This window comes from Pristiophorus japonicus, chromosome 5 (assembly GCF_044704955.1).
Source record: "Pristiophorus japonicus isolate sPriJap1 chromosome 5, sPriJap1.hap1, whole genome shotgun sequence".
In the NCBI taxonomy this organism is placed as follows: domain Eukaryota; kingdom Metazoa; phylum Chordata; class Chondrichthyes; family Pristiophoridae; genus Pristiophorus; species Pristiophorus japonicus.
In genome coordinates this window covers 243,935,579-243,957,662 of record NC_091981.1, presented here as the reverse complement: position 1 = coordinate 243,957,662, position 22,084 = coordinate 243,935,579, and the positions used below count along the sequence as shown (strand labels likewise).

The 22,084-nt window shown below is 41.4% G+C and overlaps 1 protein-coding gene across 5 annotated transcripts in view; it reads left to right on the top strand.

Annotated features, from left to right (window-relative positions):
- Nucleotides 1–22,084, top strand: part of odad2 (outer dynein arm docking complex subunit 2) — a 671,461-nt gene that overhangs the window by 137,712 nt on the left and 511,665 nt on the right. For all 5 annotated transcript variants that reach the window (XM_070881478.1, XM_070881480.1, XM_070881476.1 and 2 more), the window contains exon 8: nt 18,072–18,289. In XM_070881478.1, the coding sequence (XP_070737579.1) occupies nt 18,072–18,289 (218 nt within the window). The remainder of the gene's footprint in view (nt 1–18,071; nt 18,290–22,084) is intronic.

Genomic DNA, 22,084 nt, shown 5'->3' with positions numbered 1-22,084 from the left:
CATAAGAAATAGGAACAGGAGTAGGCCATTTGGCCCCTCGAGCCTGCTCCGCCATTCAATAAGATCATGGCTGATCTGATCATGGGCTCAGCGCCACTTCCCTGCCAGCTCCCATAACCCTTTACTCCCTTAATGCTCAAAAATCCGTCTATCTCCGCCTTAAATATATTCAATGACCCAGCCTCCACAGCTCTCTGGGGCAAAGAATTGCACAGATTTACAACCCTGTGAGAGAGGAAATTCTTCCTGATCTCAGTTTCAAATGGGCATCCCCTTATTCTAAAACTATGCCTCCAGTTGTGGATTCCTCCATAAGTGGAAACATCCTCTCTGCATCTACTTTGTCGAGCCCCGTCATTATCTTATATGTCTCAATAAGATCATCTCTCATTCTTCTAAACTCCAATGAGTAGGGTGGATAAAGGGGAACCAGTGGATGTGGTATATTTGGACTTCCAGAAGGCATTTGACAAGGTGCCTCATAAAATGTTACTGCACAAGATAAAAGTTCACGGGGTTGGGGGTAATATATTAGCATGAATAGAGGATTGGCTAACTAACAGAAAACAGAGTCGGGATAAATGGTTCAAATGGTTGGCAATCAGTAACTAGTGGGGTGCCGCAGGGATCGGTGCTAGGACTCCAACTATTTCCAATATATATTAACGACTTGGAAGAAAGGACTGAGTGTAACATAGCCAAGTTTGCTGATGATACAAAGATAGGAGGAAAAGCAATGTGTGAGGAGAACACAAAAAATCTGCAAAAGGACATAGACAGGCTAAGTGAGTGGGTAAAAATTTGGCAGATGGAGTATAATGTTGGAAAGTGTGAGGTCATGCACTTCGGCAGAAAAAATTCAAGAGCAAGTGTAGTGGAGTATTTAAAATTAACACTCAACACCAAGTCTGGATTCAAAGATTCAAGTAGTCTTTAATTTCTTGCAAGGGAGAGTCAAGTCTGCAGTCAACCTGTTGTTGAGATGTCCTCACTTGGTCTCCCTGAACAAAGAAAACACAGGGTTTTTATACAGTTCCTTGGCCTATAATGGCCGGACATTCAATACATAAGACATACATTGATTTGAATGGTCAAAATCCTTGTCACTCAAAGTAAAGGTACAATCCTGACCACATACTTTTCGATAAACCTCAGTGTCCCAAATGTTCATCAGCACATTGGAATGTTATCTCTTGCCTTGACCAGATGGAGTTTTTCTATTGTGTCACTTCTGATCCCTTGCCCTATTTAACTGCCCCTCTAGGGCTCCTGTAATTGTCCTCAGGTTACACAGCTTGTAACAATTAATGACTCTGATATGTTATTTCCCTTTAAACACCCTTAGAAAGTTGACCATTACAAAAGCCTATGTCAGCTCATTTGAATTCCGAGATTCATTCTTAACCCTTTAATTATAACAGAGCTCGATAGCCCCACTTAAGCAAGTTATTATTTAAATGAAGAAAAATTGCAAAGTGCTGCAGTACAGCGGGACATGGGGGTACTTGTGCATGAAACACAAAAGGTACAACAAGTGATCAGGAAGGTCAATGGAATCTTGACCTTTATTGCAAAGGGGATGGAGTATAAAAGCAGGGAAGTATTGCTACAGTTATCCAGGGTATTGGTGAGGCCACACCTGGAATACTGCATGCAGTTTTGGTTTCCATATTTACAAAAGGATATACTTGCTTTGGAGGCAGTTCATAGAAGGTTCATTAGGTTGATTCCAGAGATGAGGGGGTTGACTTATGAGGAAAGATTGAGTAGGTTGGGCCTCTACTCATTGGAATTCAGAAGAATGAGAGGTGATCTTATTGAAACGTATAAGATTATGAGAGGGCTTGAGAAGGTGGATGCAGAGAGGATGTTTCCACTGATAGGGGAGACTAGAACTAGGGAGCATAATCTTAGACTAAGGGGCCGTCCATTTAAAACTGAGATGAAGAAGAATTTCTTCTCTCAGAAGGTTGTAAATCTGTGGAATTCGCTGCCTCAGAGCTGTGGAAGCTGGGACATTGAATAAATTTAAGATAGAGATAGACAGTTTCTTAACTGATAAAGGATTAAGGGGTTATGGGGAGTGGGCAGGGAAGTGGACCTGAGTCCATGATCGGATCAGCCATGATTGTATTAAATGGCGGAGCAGGCTTGAGGGGCCGTATGGCCTACTCCTGCTCCTATTTCTTATGTTCTTATGAGTACAGGCCCAACCTGCTCAACCTTTTAAGTCAACCTCTTTATCTCAGGAATCAACCAAGTGAACCTTCTCTGACCTGCCTCCAATGCAAGTATATCCTTCATCGCCCCAACCCTCTTCTCAATTTTCCTAGTTGCCAAGCTCCACCTCACAGTCGACAGTTCCATTCCAGTGGGGAGCTTAACTACAGAACCAGTGGGAACCTGTTCAACCTTCGCCCTCTCCAGGCCAGGTCCAAGACCACCCCAACCTCTGTCATCGAGCTACAGTACGTGCACATACAGAGGCTGAACTCCAGACCTTACGCCAAACACCAGCAAGACAAAGGACCTCCACCAGCCTGTCCTCGCCGCACAGCACTGTCTCCCAGTCATCAAGATCCACGGCACAGCCCTGGACAATGTGGACCACTTCCCATATCTCGGGAGCCTCTGATCAACAAGAGCAGGCTTTGACGATGAGGTCCAACACCGCCTCCAGTGAGCCAGTGCAGCCTTCAGCCACCTGAGGAAAAGAGTGAAGACCTGGCCCTCAAAATAGCCACCAAGCTCGGGGTCTACAGGGCTGTAGTAATACCCGCCCTCCTGTATGGCAAAGAAACATGGACCATATGCAGTGGACAACTCAAGTTGCTGGAGAAATACCACCAATGATGTGTCCGCAAGATCCTACAAATCCTCTGGGAGGACAAATGCACCAACATTAGCGTCCTCGACCAGACCAGCATCGAAGCACTGACTACACTTGATCAGCTCCGTTGGACAGGTCACATAGTTTGCATGCCAGACACGAGACTCCCAAAGCAAGCGCTCTACTCGGAACTCCTTCACGGCAAACGAGCCAAAGGTGGGCTGTGGAACGTTAGAAGGACACCCTCAAAGCCTCCCTGATAAAGTGCAACATCCCCACTGACACCTGGGAGACTCTGGCCAAAGATCGCCCTAAGTGGAGGAAGCGCATCCAGGAGGGCGCTGAACAACTCGAGTGTCGTCGCCGAGAGCGTGCAGAAATCAATTGCAGGCAGTGGAAAGAGCGTGCGGCAAACCAGTCCCACCCACCCTTTGCTTCAACGACTATCTGCCCCACCTGTGACAGAGATTGTGGTTCTTGGACTGTACAGTTACCTAAGAACTCATGTTAAGAGTAGAAGCAAGCCGTCCTCGATTTCGAGGGACTGCCTTTGATGATCTCTCTTTAAATAAGGAGACCAAAACTGTACGCAGTACCCTAGGTGTGGCCTCACCAAAACCCTCTACAGTTGTAGCAGGACTTCTCTGCTTTTATACTCCACCCCCTTGCAATAAAGGTTACCATTCCATTTGCCTTCCTGATTACTTGCTGTACCTGCATACTAACTTTTTGTCTTTCATGCATAAGGACCCCCAGGTCCCTCTGACCTGCAACATTTTGTAATTTTCCTCATTTAAATAATTTGCTTCTTTATTTTTTTCTGTCAAAGTGGGTATCTTGGGTCAGAACTTAGTTGTTAATGCTACAACCTTTTTAATCATACATAGTATGACCCTAATCTATAAAACAATGTTGAATATTGTCAGACTGCTGCAAAATAGAAGTTAAAATACAGCACTAATTTGTTTATACAATGTTCTTTGCTTTATCCCTGTGTCTGTCATAGGCACGGTAAATGAGTACAGCAAGCCTTCCATGTTAGCTTACAAGAGATCTATTTTCATGGGGAGAGGTGGAAAACATCAGATTTTTTCCTATGTTAGAATACCCCACCTAGTGGCCTGGCCAAGCACTATAAAACTTGTCATGACAGACTCCAGTACTAACCTCCTTTAAGGTTTTTACATGTAACAGAGTATCAAGGATGTATGTTACTCTGCATAAAAGTTCTACAGTTGGTTTGATTAACTGATCTCCAGCCACACTTTGGACTGTGTGGAATAAACAATATTGTGCTTGATTCTTAATAATGCCCTGTTAGTGTGGTAAACAAATATCAGATTCACAGACTGAACACTGATGAATTTTTCTAACTCAACAGAATGTTGTCTTGAGATCTGGACTAATTGAGTATTTAGTTCCAGAAACAGCTCTGTGGGATCATCCTCTATACTACATATGCAGTAAGTTTTTAAAATCTGTTAACATGAGAGGTTTTTCAATTAGTCCCTATGTAGTGGGGAGTGGGGTGTTGGGGGCGGGGGGAACAAATAACCATGAGAGTTAAAGGAGTAGTGAACGAATTCGGCAGCCATTTTTCTTCTATCTACCAGCTTGGAAAGTCACTTCTTTGTGTAAATGGGCTGGGTTGCCAAGCAGATAGCATACAGATATCCGATTTATATGATAAATCAAACTTCTATTTAAATATGGAAGCTGCACTCTTTAAAGGTCATAACTCATGTTAAAAATATGAATCCACCATGAGTTTGCAATGATAAATAGTTTTCCTAGGCTCTCTAATAGTATAGATAGGGCTATGTGCTATATACAAATCTGTACATTTTATTTTCTCTTTGGGTGGCAATTCAGGTGTTGCAGTTTGAGCTCCCAAATCAGTGATTTATTCTGAAATGTTCTTACCCAGGATTTCAGTTGGTCATATTTATTGTGACCCTGTGAGCTGTAACACGACAGTATAAGCCTTACAGTATCAGCTGTGGCTCAGTTGGTGGTTGTGGGTTCAAGTTCCATTCCAGAGACTTGAGCACAAAAATTTAGGCTTACACTCCAGTGGAGTACTGAAGGAGTGCTACGCTGTCGGAGCTGCCATCTTTTGGCTGAGATATTAAACCGAGACTCCATCTGCGCTCTCAGATGTAAAAGATTCCATGGTACTATTGCGAAGAAGAGCATGAGAGTTATCCCCGGAGTCTTGGTCAATATTTATTCCTCAATGAACATCACCAAAACATCATATTGCTGTTTGTGGGAGCTTATGATGCATAAATTGACTGCCATGTTTCCTACATTACAACAGTAACTACACTTCAAAGGTATTTCATTGGCTATAAAGCGCTTTGGAATGTCTGGTAGCCTTGAAAGATGCTGTACCAATGCAAGTCTTATTTATCTCCAGTGCAAAGATGGAAGAGCTAAAACAAAAGCTACCATTTTGTTGCTCTCTGCATTTGCCCTGTTCATATATGTGAGGGTCGGATTGATTTAGTATGTACAAATCAAATTAAAGGCCTTAATGCTGCAAATTATTGCAAAGATCATGTTTACATATCTGCTTTATCAAGGTACAAATTTGACTCCTTCATTAACAGCTTAACTATTTTAAGTGACGATAATTTTCCTGATTGTGCAGGATTGTAAGTTACCTTTTAAAATATTGCAGCTGCGCTGTTTTTATAAAATTCAATTTATTCTTTGTAATTTAAAACAAAATTAACGTATATATGAGAAGCCTTTGTAATGTTTGCTCAACTGTGGTATTCACTAAAATGTAAATAATAAAATAAACATTATGAGGCAGAAATTCAGTTGCGGCTCAGTTGAGTCAGTGTCCTGGGCGACCCGGTAAATTTTGCAAATGGTTTACGTCGGAGTTTGGGGCGCTAAGGGAGGTGTTGCATGCCTCTTTTAGGGTGCTAGGCCGGCCGAGCTAAACAGCCGGACTCTGAGCGCCATAACAGAGGCCTGGGGAGGGGGGGTTGGGTGCCTGGGAGAAACAAAAACCTGAAAAAAAACACCAAAACATTCCCAATCCATAGCTCATGCCACCACAACATAAATTATAAAATAAAACCATCACACTTACCTGAGGTCGGCATTACTTACCTCACTGCAGCAGCTACAGCTTGGAATGCCTGCTTTTGCAGGCGTTCCCACCAGGAGTGATAAAGGTCGGGTGGCAGCCAAAAATTGAGCTGATGTCACAACCAAGGGTGTCGCAACCAGGTGTGTTGCACACTGGCTCGCCACTTCGGGGCCATAATGCTCTGCACCCCATCGATACCGACACCAAATGTCCCAGCGGGGCGCTGGGAACTTGCCGCCCAGATGCAAGTGCTTTCCGCCGCCATTGCCGCCCCTCTGGTGCGCTAAGGGGAACGGCAGTAGACCAAAAATCCAGTCCAAGATGTTTACTTGGGGCTATTAGATTTCTATTGAAATATCTTAATGATATCTTTGAGATCATGATTCAAGGTGATTGTGTCTGTGAAAGTTACAGAAAAACACAATGAAGTCTTACTACATTACTTATTGCTTACTTTTTTGCTTCCACTTTTTTTTTTTAAAACAAGATCGCCAGAGTTGTTTAATTTCATTGAGTAGGTAGATCATGGGAAAAATAAGATGACAGGATCTAATTACCTTGCTTCCCAAGTTTTGGTGCTGTTGCTTGATGGTAAACATGTATTGCTACTGCACTTGCTGTAATATTTAAAATGGTTTTAATCCTGTCCAACTTTAATTTCTAAATTAGTTCAGGTTCACCATAGGGTTAAAAAAAAATCTTCCTTGGATAGTATCACCTCATCCAAGTCCACTTCAGTAAGCTAGAAGGAACTGATCTGCATCCAGTAACAATAAATGTAATTTAATGTAACTTGTTTACCAGACAAAATAAGAGGTGAAAGTATAATTAATAAATGTGTAAATTAACATTTTCTAAAAATAAATATGATCTTTCCCATAGGAACATAATTTTACGGGGAGCGGGCGGGTAAGTGGAGCTGAGTCCACGGCCAGATCAGCCATCATCTTATTGAATGGTGGAGCAGGCTTGAGGGGCTAGATGGCCTACTCCTGTTCCTAATTCTTATGTTCTTATACTCGGGGGAAGTGTGGCTTTTTGAAATGATTGGTAACTCGAATATTTAATTTTTTAACATTTTCTAATTATTTATTTTTCTGCTATTTGCTATCTCTTGAATAGTTTAACCTTTGTGATGCAAGTGGAGAGTACAAATCTACCTATTTCTCTAAAATAGGCCACTGTAATCTCTCTCTAATTGCCTCCAAATGTAAGCATATGTGTCCAACATGTAATGTTTCATATAATTCCTCCTTTATTCCATAATTCTAACACTAGTAGCTTAACTTGATTTTTAAGAGTAAGTTTAATACATTCTAGATGACAGCCAGAGATAACAAATCAAAGTCTTTAAATATTTCTTCTGTTTCTGAATACCAGACATGGCCATGTATTAACTTTTTTTTAATTAACCAAAAACACATGATATTTTGACATGCGTAAGCCAAAAATCCACTATTTGATCAAGACTGGATTGGTAGGCATTTGGTGTTGGCCACTTATGCTGATCTTAACGTAAAATTTTGTTTCTTGAAAGGTACTTATTGTAAACCAATGATTTTTAACAAAGTATTTAGATTTTTGGTGCAATGTTTGGTATTAGAAACTAACACCTTATTCTTCCGATGGCTCTGACTTTATCCAGTTAGTAGTGGAATATTACAGACCAGGAAGATCTCTGGTCCCATCACTGATCTGTTTTGACCTCAGCCATGACAGTGACAGGAGTAGGCAATATAATTTGCCTCAGCATACCTGTTAGGAAGAAGAAAATGGGTCAGGATTCATGCTGCAGATTACTGTCCAGTGACCCTTGTTGCAAGTGTGCCTGCATGTGGAGATTTGCTGAGGACAGGATTAGGCTCCACTGATGTCTTCCCTTTCCCTCCTCCTCCAGCCCATCTGTCCCTTCCAAGTTTTGAAACAGCTTGCTGATGCTTGCTAACAGGAATTATACATGAATAGTTGCATCCTGGGTGAAGTTATGACATGTTAAGTGCCTCCAAGGAGGACAAAGTTTGCAAGGAAAGGAAAAATATGCATCTTTAGTTCAGTGCCTGGATTTATACATACATTTTAATTCCCAATAATTTACTGGATCTTAAAGTATAACTTTTTTTAAACAATGTAACACCACTGCATTGAAGGTTAAATTATAAATCTTACATTTTAAAGAGCAAGCTTCAGAGTTAAACATATATTTAGCAAATAAATGTAATTACAAATAGCAGGGTTATGTGAGAAGACATTTTGTGTATCCTAGTTTAGTGATAATTGCCTAGAAATTACTTTCGAGATATTAGCAGATGAGCACTTGATGTGTTCTTCGAACATTTTGCTGCCAGCTATTTTAATGACGGTATTAGCCCATTTAAGATAAATGGTGTTGTATATGTGGACTTGTATTTACTCTGTACAGCCACCAGAGGGTTCATCCCCTGGAGTCTCAAGGGATCCCATAATCCCTTGGGAGCACAAGTATTTAAGGAGGCTTCACAGGTTGGAGAGGCACGCTGGAGACCTTCAATAAAAGACTAAGGTCACACTTTACTTTGAGCTCACAGTGTTCAGTCTGACTCTTTCTCCATACACAACAAATGGGTTAAATGCTTATCTGCTAATACTACTAACAGTCATTTTGGATTCCTGTGTTTAAAGCTTTGGTGCTATAATTTAAACTTTCAAAGGCATTAAAAGTGAAAGTTACACCCCAGTTATAAATATTCAGTAAAAGTAAGGGTCTTACAAAATATAACATCTCTAATATATTTGGTGAAACAAATTTCTGTTTGATTGCGGCTGGACCAATCAAATTATTGTAAAACTGAAATCATCATCATCATAGGCGGTCCCTCGAACGAGGATGATGGGCTTCCACATGAGTTCACAGATGTTTCAATGAAGGACCCGATATTCCAGTCCTGAACTCCAGTTGAAGGGGTGGAAGATGCCTGTGCGTGGATTTTTTTAACGTGGTGACTGTTGCACATCAACCACCACACGGGCTTGACAGAACCAGGCCTTTATCCAGTGGCAAGGATTAACCAGGACAACTGGAGACCTGCTCTGCTGCACAGATCTAGTGCGCGCACATATCACAGTGTGGGCTGGTAGTGTGGGCTGGCCCATGCTGCCCCTGGGTCCTCAGCTCTTCTGGGCCCCGTACCCTCATTTGCCACACCTCCGCCACAATCTCTCACCGCTCCTCTGCCACAGCTGCATCATGTAGGTAACACAGCTTTGTTTGTCTGAGTCAAGGCTTTTATTTCTTCTTCATGGATGGTTGCCAGGGGATTAAGGCTATCAATTGAGCATTGACTCATGATCCCTTTGATAGATTATTGGCCAGACACAAGGTGGTTGAAGCTCTGTGTTAGGACTGTTAAGCTCGTAATAAAGTAATGCAACTGAGTACTGTAGACAATGAGTAAGTGTGACCTTAGCTCCTTTAATTAAACTCCAGAGTGTTGTTACAGCAAGGGATGCAGGGATCCCTTGGCACTACAACAGGTATTCCCTCTGGTGGCGGTATGATACAGGTTACCTAGGATTGCATGCATAACATCACTCCCGCCCAAAGTCAATAGTACACTTACTTACAGGGTGAGATGATCTGGGGCTTTTCATGGAAACATAGAAACATAGAAAATAGGTGCAGGAGTAGGCCATTCAGCCCTTCAAGCCTGCACCACCATTCAATAAGATCATGGCTGATCATTCACCTCAGTACCCCTTTCCTGCTTTCTCTCCCTTTAGCCGTAAGGGCCATATCCAACTCCCTCTTGAATATATCTAACGAACTGGCATCAAAAACTCTCTGCGGAAGAGAATTCCACAGGTTAACAAGTCTCTGAGTGAAGAAGTTTCTCCTCATCTCAGTCCTAAATGGCTTACCCCTTATCCCTAGACTGTGACCTCTGGTTCTGGACTCCCCCAACATCGGGAACCTTCTTCCTGCATCTAACCTGTCCAATCCCGTCAGAATTTTATATGTTTCTATGAGATCCTGTCTCATTCTTCTAAACTCCAGTGAATACAGGCCCAGTCGATCCAGTCTCTCCTCATATGTCAGTCCTGCCATCCTGAGAATCAGTCTGGTGAACCTTCGCTGCATTCCCTCAATAGCAAGAATGTCCTTCCTCAGATTAGACGACCAAAACTGCACACAATACTCAAGGTGTGGTCTCACAGCCCTGTACAACTGCAGTAAGACCTCCCTGCTCCTATACTCAAATCCCCTCGCTTTGAAGGCCAGCATGCCATTTGCTTTCTTTACTGCCTGCTGTACCTGCATACCTACCTTCAATGACTGATGTACCATGACACCCAGGTCTCGTTACAACTCCCCTTTTATTAATCTGTCACCATTCAGATAATAATCTGCCTTCCTGTTTTTGCTACCAAAGTGGATAACCTCACACTTATCCACATTATACTGCATTTGCCATGCATGTACCCATTCACCCTGTCCAAGTCCCCTGCATCCTCCTTGCAGCTTGCACTGCCACACAGCTTAGTGTCATCTGCAAACGTGGAGATATTACATTCAATTCCTTCGTCTAAATCATTAATGTATATTGTAAATAGCTGGGGTCCGAGCACTGAGCCCTGCGGCACCCCACTCGTCACTGCCTGCCATTCTGAAAATTACCCGTTTATTCCCACTCTTTGCTTCCTGTCTGCCAACCAGTTCTCTATCCATGTCAATACGTTACCCCCAATACCATGTGCCTTAATTTTGCACACTAATCTCTTGTGTGGGACCTTGTCAAAAGCCTTTTGAAAGTCCAAATGTACCACATCCACTGGTTCTCCCTTATCCACTCTACTAGTTACATCCTCAAAAAACTCTAGAAGATTTGTCAAGCATGATTTCCCTTTCATAAATCCATGCTGACATGGACCGATCCTGTCACCGCTTTCCAAATGCTATTTCATCTTTAATAACTGATTCCAATATTTTCCCCACTACTGATGTCAGGCTAACCGGTCTATAATTACCTGTTTTCTCTCTCCCAACTTTTTTAAAAAGTGGGGTTACATTAGCTACCCTCCAGTCCATAGGAACTGATCCAGAGTCGATAGATTTGGAAAATGATTACCAATGCATCCACTATTTCTAGGGCCACCTCCTTAAATACTCTGGGATGCAGACAATCAGGCCCTGGGGATTTATCGGCCTTCAATCCCATCAATTTCCCCAACACAATTTCCCGCCTAATAAGGATATCCTTCAGTTCTTCCTTCTCACTCGACCCTCGGCCCCCTAGTACATCCGGAAGGTCATTTGTGTCTTCCTTCATGAAGACATAAGCAAAGTATTTGTTCAATTGGTCTGCCATTTCTTTGTTCCCCATTATTAATTCTTCTGAGTCCGACTGCAAGGGACCTACGTTTGTTTTCACCAATCTTTTTTCTTCACATATCTATAGAAGCTTTTGCAGTCAGTTTTTATGTTCCTGGCAAGCTTCCTCTCCTACTCTATTTTCCCCCTCTTAATTAAATCCTTTGTCCTCCTCTGCTGAATTATACATTTCTCCCAGTCCTCAGTTTTGCTACTTTTTCTGGCCAATTTATATGCCTCTTCCTTGGATCTAACACTATCCTTAATTTCCCTTGTTAGCCATGGTTGAGCCACTTTCCTGTTTTTTTATTTTTACTCCAGACAGGGATGTACAACTGTTGAAGTTCATCCATGTGATCTATAAATGTTTGCCATTGCCTATCCACCGTCAACCCTTTAAGTATCATTTGCCAGTCTATTCTAGCCAATTCATGCCTCATGCCATCGAAGTTAGCTTTCCTTAAGTTTAGGACCCTAGTTTCTGAATTAACTGTGTCACTCTCAATCTTAATAAAGAATTCTACCATATTATGGTCACTCTTCCCCAAGAGGCCTCGTACAACAAGATTGCTAATTAGTCCCTTCTCATTACTCATCACCCAGTCTAGGATGGCCAGCTCTCTAGTCGGTTCCTCCACATATTGGTCAAGAAAACCATCCCTAATACACTCCAGGAAATCCTCCTCTACTGCATTACTACCAGTTTGGTTAACCCAATCTATATGTAGATTAAAGTCGCCCATGATAACTGCTGTACCTTTATTGCACACATCCCTTATTTTTTGTTTGATGCTTTCCTGAACCTTACTACTACTGTTTGGTGGCCTGTACACAACTCCCACCAGTGTTTTCTGCCCTTTGGTATTTCGCAGCTCCACCCATACCGATTCCACATCATCCAAGCCAATGTCCTTCCTTACTATTGCATTAATTTCTTCTTTGACCAGCAATGCCACCCCGCCTCCTTTTCCTCTCTGTCTATCCTTCCTAAATGCTGAATACCCCTGGATGTTGAGTTCCTAGCCTTGGTCACCCTGGAGCCATGTCTCCGTGATGCCAATTACATCATATCCATTAACTGCTATCTGTGCAGTTAATTCGTCCACCTTATTCCGAATACTCCTCGCATTGAGGCACAGAGCCTCATCACAGAACCTATGATGTTGATGTTTTGCTATTTTCTATGTAGCTGTTTCTTATTCAGTACTTCTATGCTATATTTTTGTTGTGGAAGAAAGGAGGTTAATAAAACGTATTGTAACCTCACTGAAAGCTTCTTAAACCTGCACTGCAGCTGTTACCTCTGCCGAAGCCGCAGAGAATGGTCCAATTGATTGGCAGTAACATAGGCTGGGCTTTTCCGTAATCTTGCCTGAAATTATGCAGATAGTGGCAGAGAAAAAAGGAAAATGTGCATAATGCAGCTGACAGCTGTCTCACCGCCTGACTTGTATTTCCTTCATCTGTCTGGACCACCGCTGACTTCCTTCTCCGCCTACCACATGTAAATGTTTTCATCCTGAAGAGAAGAATCCTGGCCATGCTTTTCCTGCAAACATTGATATTTATCACTTTATATTATTTGAGAATAGAGGGCAGTATATCCAAATATGTAAATTATATTAAACTAGGAGATGTAATGAACTGTGAAGAAGGGAATAGATCAATGTAAAAGGACATAGATTAAGCGTTTTGGAAGAATAATGGGAAATGTTGCTACATTAAAGCAACTTTTAAAAAATATACGTTCACGGGATGTGGGTATCGCTGGCAAGGCAAGCATATATTATCCATCCCTAATTGTCCTTGAAGGTGATGGTGAGCTGCCTTCTTGAACCACTGCAGTCCATCTGGTAAAGGTACTCCTACTGTGCTGTTAGGGAGGAAGTTCCAGGATTTTGATGCTGTGACTATATATCGCGATATATCTCCAGTCAGAATGGTGTGTGATTTGGAGGGGAACTTGCAGGTGGTGGTGTTCCCATGCACATGCTGCCCTTGTCCTTCCAGGTGTTAGAGGTCACGGGTTTGGGAGGTGCCGTCAAAGATCGTTGGTGAGTTGCTGCAGTGCATCTTGTAGATGGTACACACTGCAGCCACTGTGTGTTGGTGGAGGGAGTGATTGTTAAGGTGGCGGGTGGGGTACTGATCAAGCGGGCTGCTTTGTCCTGGATTGTGTAGAATTTTTTGAATGTTGTTGGAGTTGCACTCATCCAGGCAAGTGAAGAGCATTCCATCACTGTATTCCATATTATGACTTGTGCCTTGTAGATCGTGGAAAGGATTTGGGGAGTCAGGAGGTGAGCCACTCGCCACAGAATACCCAGCCTTTGGCCTGCTCTTGTAGCCGACGGGTGCATTGAATGAGAATACATTTTCAATATTTCCAACACCAGTTATAAAGCTTTTTACAAATGGAATGAATGAAATAATGTGCACAAAGGTTAGCTAGCATAAGTGGCTGCCTGAACAGTTATTTAGAATAGCAGTCCTAGAAGGAAAGAACGAAAGAAAGACTTGGATTTTTATAGAGACTTTCACGACCACCAGACGTCTCAAAGTGCTTTACAGCCAATAAAGTACTTTTGGAGTGTAGTCGCTGTTGTAATGTAAGAAACATGTATGTGGCTGCAATATTAGAACCAGATTCGCTGGTACTCTGTACTTAATTAACAGTGCTAGATAGGAGATAGATATAGATGGCTTAACCTAAGTTGTACTATCAAAACAATTTAGGGGTGTAGCCTAACACTGATGCTGTCCCATTTCATACTTGATCTTAGCTTACTGTTCTCAATGTTTCAAATACTCCAGAAAAGTAGTATTTAAAATTTGATGTCTGTTAAAGTAGAAAGATTGTAAACTCCACAGTGAAGGTTGTTTCAGTAGCAAAAATATGTATTAGAATAGTGTTATTTGCTTTAGATTGGGATGGACAATATGAATAGGAACCTTGCATCTTCCATCATTCATTTAAGGGATCATCTAGAATTGTTTGATTTTTTTTTTCTCTCTCGCTTCCCTTTTGAGGAATAACCGACTATTTTCTATTTTCTTCTCTTTATCTCTCTTTCCCATCAACTGACTTATTATTTAAAACATTTCTCAATGCTTTTTCATCTCTCAACATTTAGCTTTATTGAGATCTTTACTTGTAGTGTAGGCATACACAAAAGGATTAATGTATTGCTAAAACACAACAAACTCTAAATAGACATGGGGGAAATGAAAAGGTGGATAAACAGGTTGTAAGCAATTGAACCATTTCAAATGTTATAGAACATGAAGAATGGATCCTTTGGCTTAGGTCCAAATGCAACCTCCCTTCAATTTCTCCCTCCTTCGTTTTCTCAATATCTATCTGCCTTCCTCCTTTTCATCTCTTCCTCCATCATCTTTTTCTCCCCCTCCTCTCTTTCCCCCTCCTCTCTCATTGCTGTGAAACACTGGAGCCCTCAGAAGTTAAAAATGCACCTTAATGGGTTAGATTGCTTCCTCTCTTGTTCAACCCAACCTTATTGCCTCTTTGTATTAACTGTAGAAATGCTAACTAAAATAAGTTTAGGCAGTTCCAGCCGTAAGGCAAGATAAAGAAAGCTTTGCAAAGTATATAGTTTATATTAAACCTGATTGTATAAGAGCTGATCTTTCACTATAGCCCATGATTTTGAGCGCAGATATTAAAATAAAAAACCTGCCTAAACTACTGCATTTGTAGTTGGTGCAATCTTTCAATTCTTCCCATTTAACAAATGACTTTGCCAATCATTCATTTTTCTGATTTATCATGAAACTTATTCCATCACTATGTAATTTTGGTGATACCATATCTGTATGGATTCCAAGATTTTATACACTGTTAGAAAAGCCTTGCAAGACGTTGTAGCCCATATAAATGGTCTCTAAGAAGAAATTGAACTTGATATATGGATATTATTACATAGGATTACATAGGATATACAGCACAGAAACAGGCCATTTGGCCCAACAAGTCCATGCTGGCGTTTATGCTCCACTTGAGCCTCCTCGCATCTTCCCTCACCTAAATCTATCCGCATAACCCTCTATTCCCTTCTTCCTCATATGCTTGTCTAGCCTTCACTTAAATACATCTATACTGTTCGCTTCAACCATTCCCTGTGATAGCGAGTTCCACATTCTCACCACTCTTTGGGTAAAGAGTTTTCTTCGGAATTCCCTATTGGATTTCTTGGTGACTATCTTATATTGATGGTCTCTAGTTATGCTCTTCCCCATAAATGGAAACATTCTCTCTGTATCCACCCTATCAAAACCATTCGTACTCCAAGTGTGGTCTAACCAAAGTAGGATACAGGTTTTGCATAACTTCATTACTTTTCAATTCTATATCTCCAGAAATAAACCCTAATGCTTGGTTTGCTTTTTTTTTTATGACTTTGCTAACCTGTGTCACAACTTTTAGCGATTTGTTTATTTGTACTCCGAGATCCCTTCATTCCTCTACCCCACCTAGACTCTCGCCTTCCAAGTAATAAGACCTCCCTATTCTTCCTATCAAAATGTAATAACTCATATTTATCTGTGTTGAACTATGTTTGCCAATTATATGCCCATTCTGCAAGTTTATTAATGTCCTCCTGTAATTTTGTCGCAATCCTCCTCAGTATTGGCTATCACCCCCAATTTGGTGTCATCCACAAATTTAGAAGTTGTGTTTTTGATTCCAAAATCTAATTTGTTAATATAAATTGTGAATGACAGTGGTCCCAGCACTGACCCTTGTGGAACACCACTACCCACCTTCTGCCACTGTATGAATAGCTACCACTTACCCCAACTCTCTCTGCTTTCTGTCTTGAAGCCAGCTATCTATCCATTTTGTTACTTGTCCCCTGACTCCGCATTCTCTGACCTTGTTCATCAGTCTATTATGGAGTACCTTATCGAAGGCCTTTTGGAAAATCTAGATAAATTACATCTACTGCATTACCATTGTCTACTCTCTCTGTTACCTCTTCAAAAAATTCAATGAGTTTGGTCAAGCAAGATTTTCTCTTTTGAAATCCATGCTATTTATTATATTTTTGGTTTTGAGATGTTCTATTTTCTCCTTTAGTAGGGATTCCATTATTTTTCCTGCCACCGATGTTAAGATGACTGGTCTATAATTCCCTGGACATCCCCCTTCTTAAATATAGGCATTACATTAGCTATCCGCCAGTCCTCTGGCACTACACCTTTTTTTAATGAATTATTAAATATGTGTAGTAAGGCCTCTGCTATCTCTTCCCTAGATTCTTTTAAAATGCGTGAATGCAATCCAACCCAGACCATGGGTTTTATCCCCTTTGAGTTTAATTAGTTTATTTAATATATCCCCTCTTTTTATTTTAAATGTGCTTATCTCATTACTAATCTCATCATTCAATGTCATGTCCACCTGTTCTATCTCCCTGGTAAATACTGAAGCAAAATAATTAATATTTCTGCCATCTCGCTGACGTTACCTGTGGTATTATCCTGTCTCCTTTGATGGGTTTATTTTCATCCCAACCTTCCTTTTTTATTAATGTGCCTGTAAAATATTTTACTCTTTTGTTTTATGTTCTTTGATAATTTAATTTCAGAGTTCCTCTTTGTCTTCCTTTTGTTTTTTTGACATCTCTTCTAATCTTTTTGTATTCTCTCTTATCATGCACTCACCTGCTGTCTATGTACTTAATGTATGTCTCTTTCCTTGCCCTCAAATTGTTCCCTTATGACTTTATTCATCCATGGAGTCTCATTAGTGTTTAGTTTGTTCTTTCCTTTTAGTGGAATATATTGTTCCTGCACTCTGTTGAACAGCATTTTAAATGTTTCCTATTGCTGCTCTACATCTTTGTTTGCCATATTGTTGCCCATTTTATTTTCCCAAGCTCTATTCTCAGCCCTTCAAAATCAGTTTTTCTCTAATCTATTACCCCGGTTTTTGTCATACTTATGTCCTTCTCAATTATCATCTTAAAGCGTATTATATTATGGTCACTTTTGCCTAGATGTTCCCCTACTTTTACTTCTCTTATCTACTCTGGTTCATTCCCCATTACTAGATCCAATAGTGAATCCTCCCTTGTTGGGCTTTTTATATAGTGGTTTAGAAAGGATTCCTGTACACATTGTAGGAACTCTATTCCCTTATCTCCTTTTCCTACCTCTTCTGTCCAAATAATATCAGGGTAGTTGAAATCCCCCATGATTATGATTCTGTGTTTTTTGCTCATTTCCCTAATTTGTCTGCATATTTCTTCCTCAACCTCCCTTCCACTATTAGGTGACCAGTAGACTACACCTATTAGTGTGATTGATCGTTTTAAATTTTTTTATCTCTATCTATATGGATTCTATTTTTGTCTTGCTGATAGCTGCGTCACTTTTTTCTCCTGCCATTATGTTATCCCTAGTATGTACAGCTGCTCCAACTCCCCTTTTTCCCTCTCGATCTTTTCTAAATATGTTTTACCCTGCAATGTTTAGTTCCCAGTCCTGATTTTTCTTTAACCATGTCTCAATATGTCTGGTTCCTCGCAACACATGATTGCCTCCAACTCCCGTTTTATTACAGACACTGTGTACAGACAGTTTAACTCATTTATGTGCAACTGTTTTGTTGAACAATGAAAATCATATGTAAAATGTGTCAACAATATAAGACTTAATTGATTCTCGAAAATTTACTCTACGCTAAAGGTGCCATTATATAAATGCAAGTTATTGTTGTTGTATCTGGAAATTCTTGTCAACTTAATCATTTTAAAAATTTTTATTAGAACTTTACACTACAAAAGAAAGCCCCCACTAGTCGCAAGACCATGAAAACAGAAGTACCTACTAATGAGGAACTTGACCAGAGTGAAAAATTTAGTGATTATCAGGACAAGAATAAACTTGAGAGAAAAAAAACACCTCCAAAGCTGAAGATAAGGGATACAAAGAAAGAAGAACCTTCTCACATGCATAAGAATCTGGAGGTGTCTCATCAGAAGTTGTAAGTGACTGATATTGGTTGTGAACAAATGAACAGTTGGAACATGTGGCTTAATTTAAACGTGACAAGAAATATATATGCAGTTTTATTTTAAAGTTCGGGAGTTTTACAAATGTCTGGACTTCAAAGAAGTCTAGAAAACTTAAAACAAAAGTTGTCTGTGTAGTAGGCTAAATAAAACACGAAGGCCTAGAAATTGGTCCAAAATGGCAGGCAGGAGCTCCGTGTACACTTTCGGTCGGAAGTGCGACAACTGTCCTATTAGGTAAGGACAAATAAGAGGCGTCCTTTACCCACGCCTCAAGCAGGCATTAACGCCTTTGCATTGCAAATAAGGGGCCTGAGTGGAGGAGTAGAAGTGTCTTCCCCGCCAGACCAAATCTGCCAGGAACTGGACTGTCAGAAGAGGCTCAGGTAAGCTTAATTTTTTTTTGATAAAAAGCTTTCCACGTGGACCAGAAGGAGCACACGTGCGAAAATGAGGTCTGACAACTAAAATCTTTGCGAGCCTCATGTGGCACTGGTATGTGAGCTTCCCGCTCACCCCAGCACCTCAATACACTGATTCTGCCTCCTTTACTAAAATAGCCACACTACCTCCTCTTCCTTTTTGCCTGTCCTTCCTGAATATCGAATATCCTTGGATATTCAGTTCCTAACACTGGTCACGCTGCAACCATGTCTCCGTAATTGCAACTATATCGTATCCGTTTACATCTATTTGCGCTTTTAATTCATCTACCTTATTACAGATGCTTTGTGCATTCAGATCCAATGCTTTTATTACCTGAGCTACTAGCTAATTATTTTGTACTATAGCCCTATTTGTCTTATTGCTATTTTTTCTTACCTGGACCCTATTTGCTAGTGCACTCATTTGTTTGTATGCTCTGTCCCTTCCTGGTTATCCTTACCACAATCACTTTCCTGCATTGCTTCCTTTTCTTTTCTCTTTAGCATTCTAGATTGCTCTCTACTGTGACCGTCCTCCCCCCCCGCCCCCCGTCCCCCCCCCCTATTTAGTTTAAAGCCCTATCAACCTCCCTGGTTAGTCGGTTCGCTAGAACTCTGGTCCCAGTATAGTTCAGGTGTAGTCCGTCCCCACGGAACAGCTCTCTCTTTCCCGAGTATTGGTGCCAGTGCCCCACGAATCGAAACCCACTTCTCCCACATCAACCTTTGAGCCACGCATTCATCTCCCTGATTCTATTGACCCTATGCCAGTTTGCTAGTAGCTCAGGTAATAATGCAGAGATTATTACCTTTGTGGTTCTGCTTTTCAATTTAGTCCCTAACTGTTCAAATTCTCTCAGCAGAATCCCTTTCTTAGTTCTACCTATGTCATTGGCACCTACGTGTACCATGACAACTGAATCCTCCCCCTCCCACTCCAAGTTCTTCTCCAGCCTGGAGGAGATGTCCTTTACGCTAGCAACACAGCCTTCGGGACGCATGCTCTTGTCTGCAGAGAACCCTATCTATCCCCCTAACTATACTGTCCCCTACGACAACCACCTGCCTCTCTATTCCCCCCACTTGAATGGCTTTCTGCACCACGGTGCCTTAAGGGTTGCAAGAACCTCAAATTTATTGGACTGGTGCAGGGACTGAGGCTCCTGTAATACTACCGTCTGGATCCCTTTACCTGCTTCACACCCTCCTGTCCCTGACCACGTGTCAATTCTAAAGTATTTAATCTAGAGGGTGTGGCTGCCTCCTGGAGCAAAAAGTCCAGGTAACTGTCTCGCAATATCTACAGCATGGACTCCAGTTCCTCAACTTGGAGCCGAAGTTCATCGAGCCACAGACACTTACCGCAGATATAGTCGCCCTGGACCAAAACGTCCAGAAGTTTCCACATATTGCAGCAGCAACACATCCCCTGTTTTCCCATTATATTATTTAATTAATTAGTTTAGCGTTAATCAAGTATTTACCCTGTATAGTTTATAAAATTAGTTAAACAAATAAAAGTTAGTTTTTAGTATTTAGTTACACGCTATATGTTAATTTAAAGAAAAACTTAGCCCACAATCACTACCAATCACTTACCTGCCTTATCTGCGATGTCACACAGCAGAGTTCTCCTCACCCAGAGCCGTGCGATCTCCTGGGAGAGGCAAAAACATAGATTAAAACCCAGGCCAATTGGGGAAAAAATCTGGGAAAATTCCTCTCCGACCCAACCAGGCGATCGAAACTAGTCCAGGAGATCACACTTGGCCGTATGCTGTGGTCTGCTGTGGCTTTTATCCCCACTCTCAGGCCTTGGTCTGCTCCAGCTCAGATACGCCGCCGCTCTGAGGAAAATGATTGCAAAAACAAGGCAAAGCAACACCTCTCACTCCCACTTCACCTAACTCTCCCACTTACCAAACTTGTTTTCTCACTCTGAGCTGAAGCACTCCGAGCTACCAGTACTAGCTCTGCGCATCATGTGCATTTATGGGAACTTCGTTGTAATATTGAAATGAATTAAGGATGACTTAATTTTACACTGTAGGCTAGACTGCAGGCTACTTTCCAATGTTCATGCATTCAGGACCTGCGTCAACATGTAATGGGCAGCTAAGGTTACTACGGAATAGGCTGTGTACAGAAATGGCAAAATGGAAACATTTCATGAACAGTTTTCAGGCCATTTCTGCCTCGCTTCTCTTGATTTTTTTCCCCCTACTGCCACTTAGTTTATGAGAAGCCATTGTTGCAATTGTTCTGCTGCTGTAACTTTTTTTTCTTTATAGCTCCAATAGTACCACAGTGGATTTCCTTATGGAATTCCCTCATTTGAATGTATACTATCAGTTGTTTCCCCTCTCCCCTTAAGCCTTGGTAAAGGCCATCAATGGGCTGGTATATATTTTTTTGCCTTTCCAAAGGCTCACAACTGTTTTGACCTTTATTCTGCCCACTTCTCTTTCAGTGCCTGTATTTCTTTAAGTTTCACCTGAATTGCAATTTTCCAATTTCCTCCTCCCCTCCAATTAGGCTACCTCACTGTACACATCAAAACTGCACCTGGAGCTTTAAAAACTATGCTCATACCTTGCCCAAGGAAAATTCGGTATTGTCAATGTCACATTCTGGTGAACTTTGAATTTGTTTCCAGGCATTTGGGAGTAAACTGCAATTGAATGAAATATTTAGAATCACAGAAATTTATGGCACAGAAGGAGGCCGTTCGGCTCATCGTATCTGTGCCGGTTAATTTAGGCTAGTATATATCTTTAAAGCAGAAGATATGGCTCAATTTTGCCCAAAGCCATTTTTTGGCATATTGCCAGAGTTACACCTGTTTTTCTAGGCCAGAAATACTCCAAAAATATTTGTGGCAAGTTTCCTCATTGTATTTTTCAAAATTGGCGCCACGCAGTCTGTCCAGTCGCCTCGGGGGCAGGGCGGGGAGGGTGGTCGGGGGGGAGTGGAGCCTGCTGTCTGCGCCAAAAAAATGATGCCACACCTTCTGCACATGCGCGAGAAAAAAAAGGACGTTTTTGATGTTATGCCTATGAGCGCGCATGTGCAGTACAGCTCCCAGTCTGCAATCGGCCATTTTTAAAGAGCCAGTTGTGTGTGTGTGAGAACGTTGAGTGCTGTGTGAGAACATTGGAAAAATCGGAGCTGCAATACAAGATGCAATGCGGTGCAAGGACCAAGAATTTCTTGTTGGATGAAGTGGAGGCACTAGTTACTGTGATTGAGGCCAGATGGCAGGAGCTGGACACCAGCAGAGGTCACACAAAAGTTCCTCCCAAAACAATGAAGAAATGCTGGAGCCAACTTGCAGAAGATTAC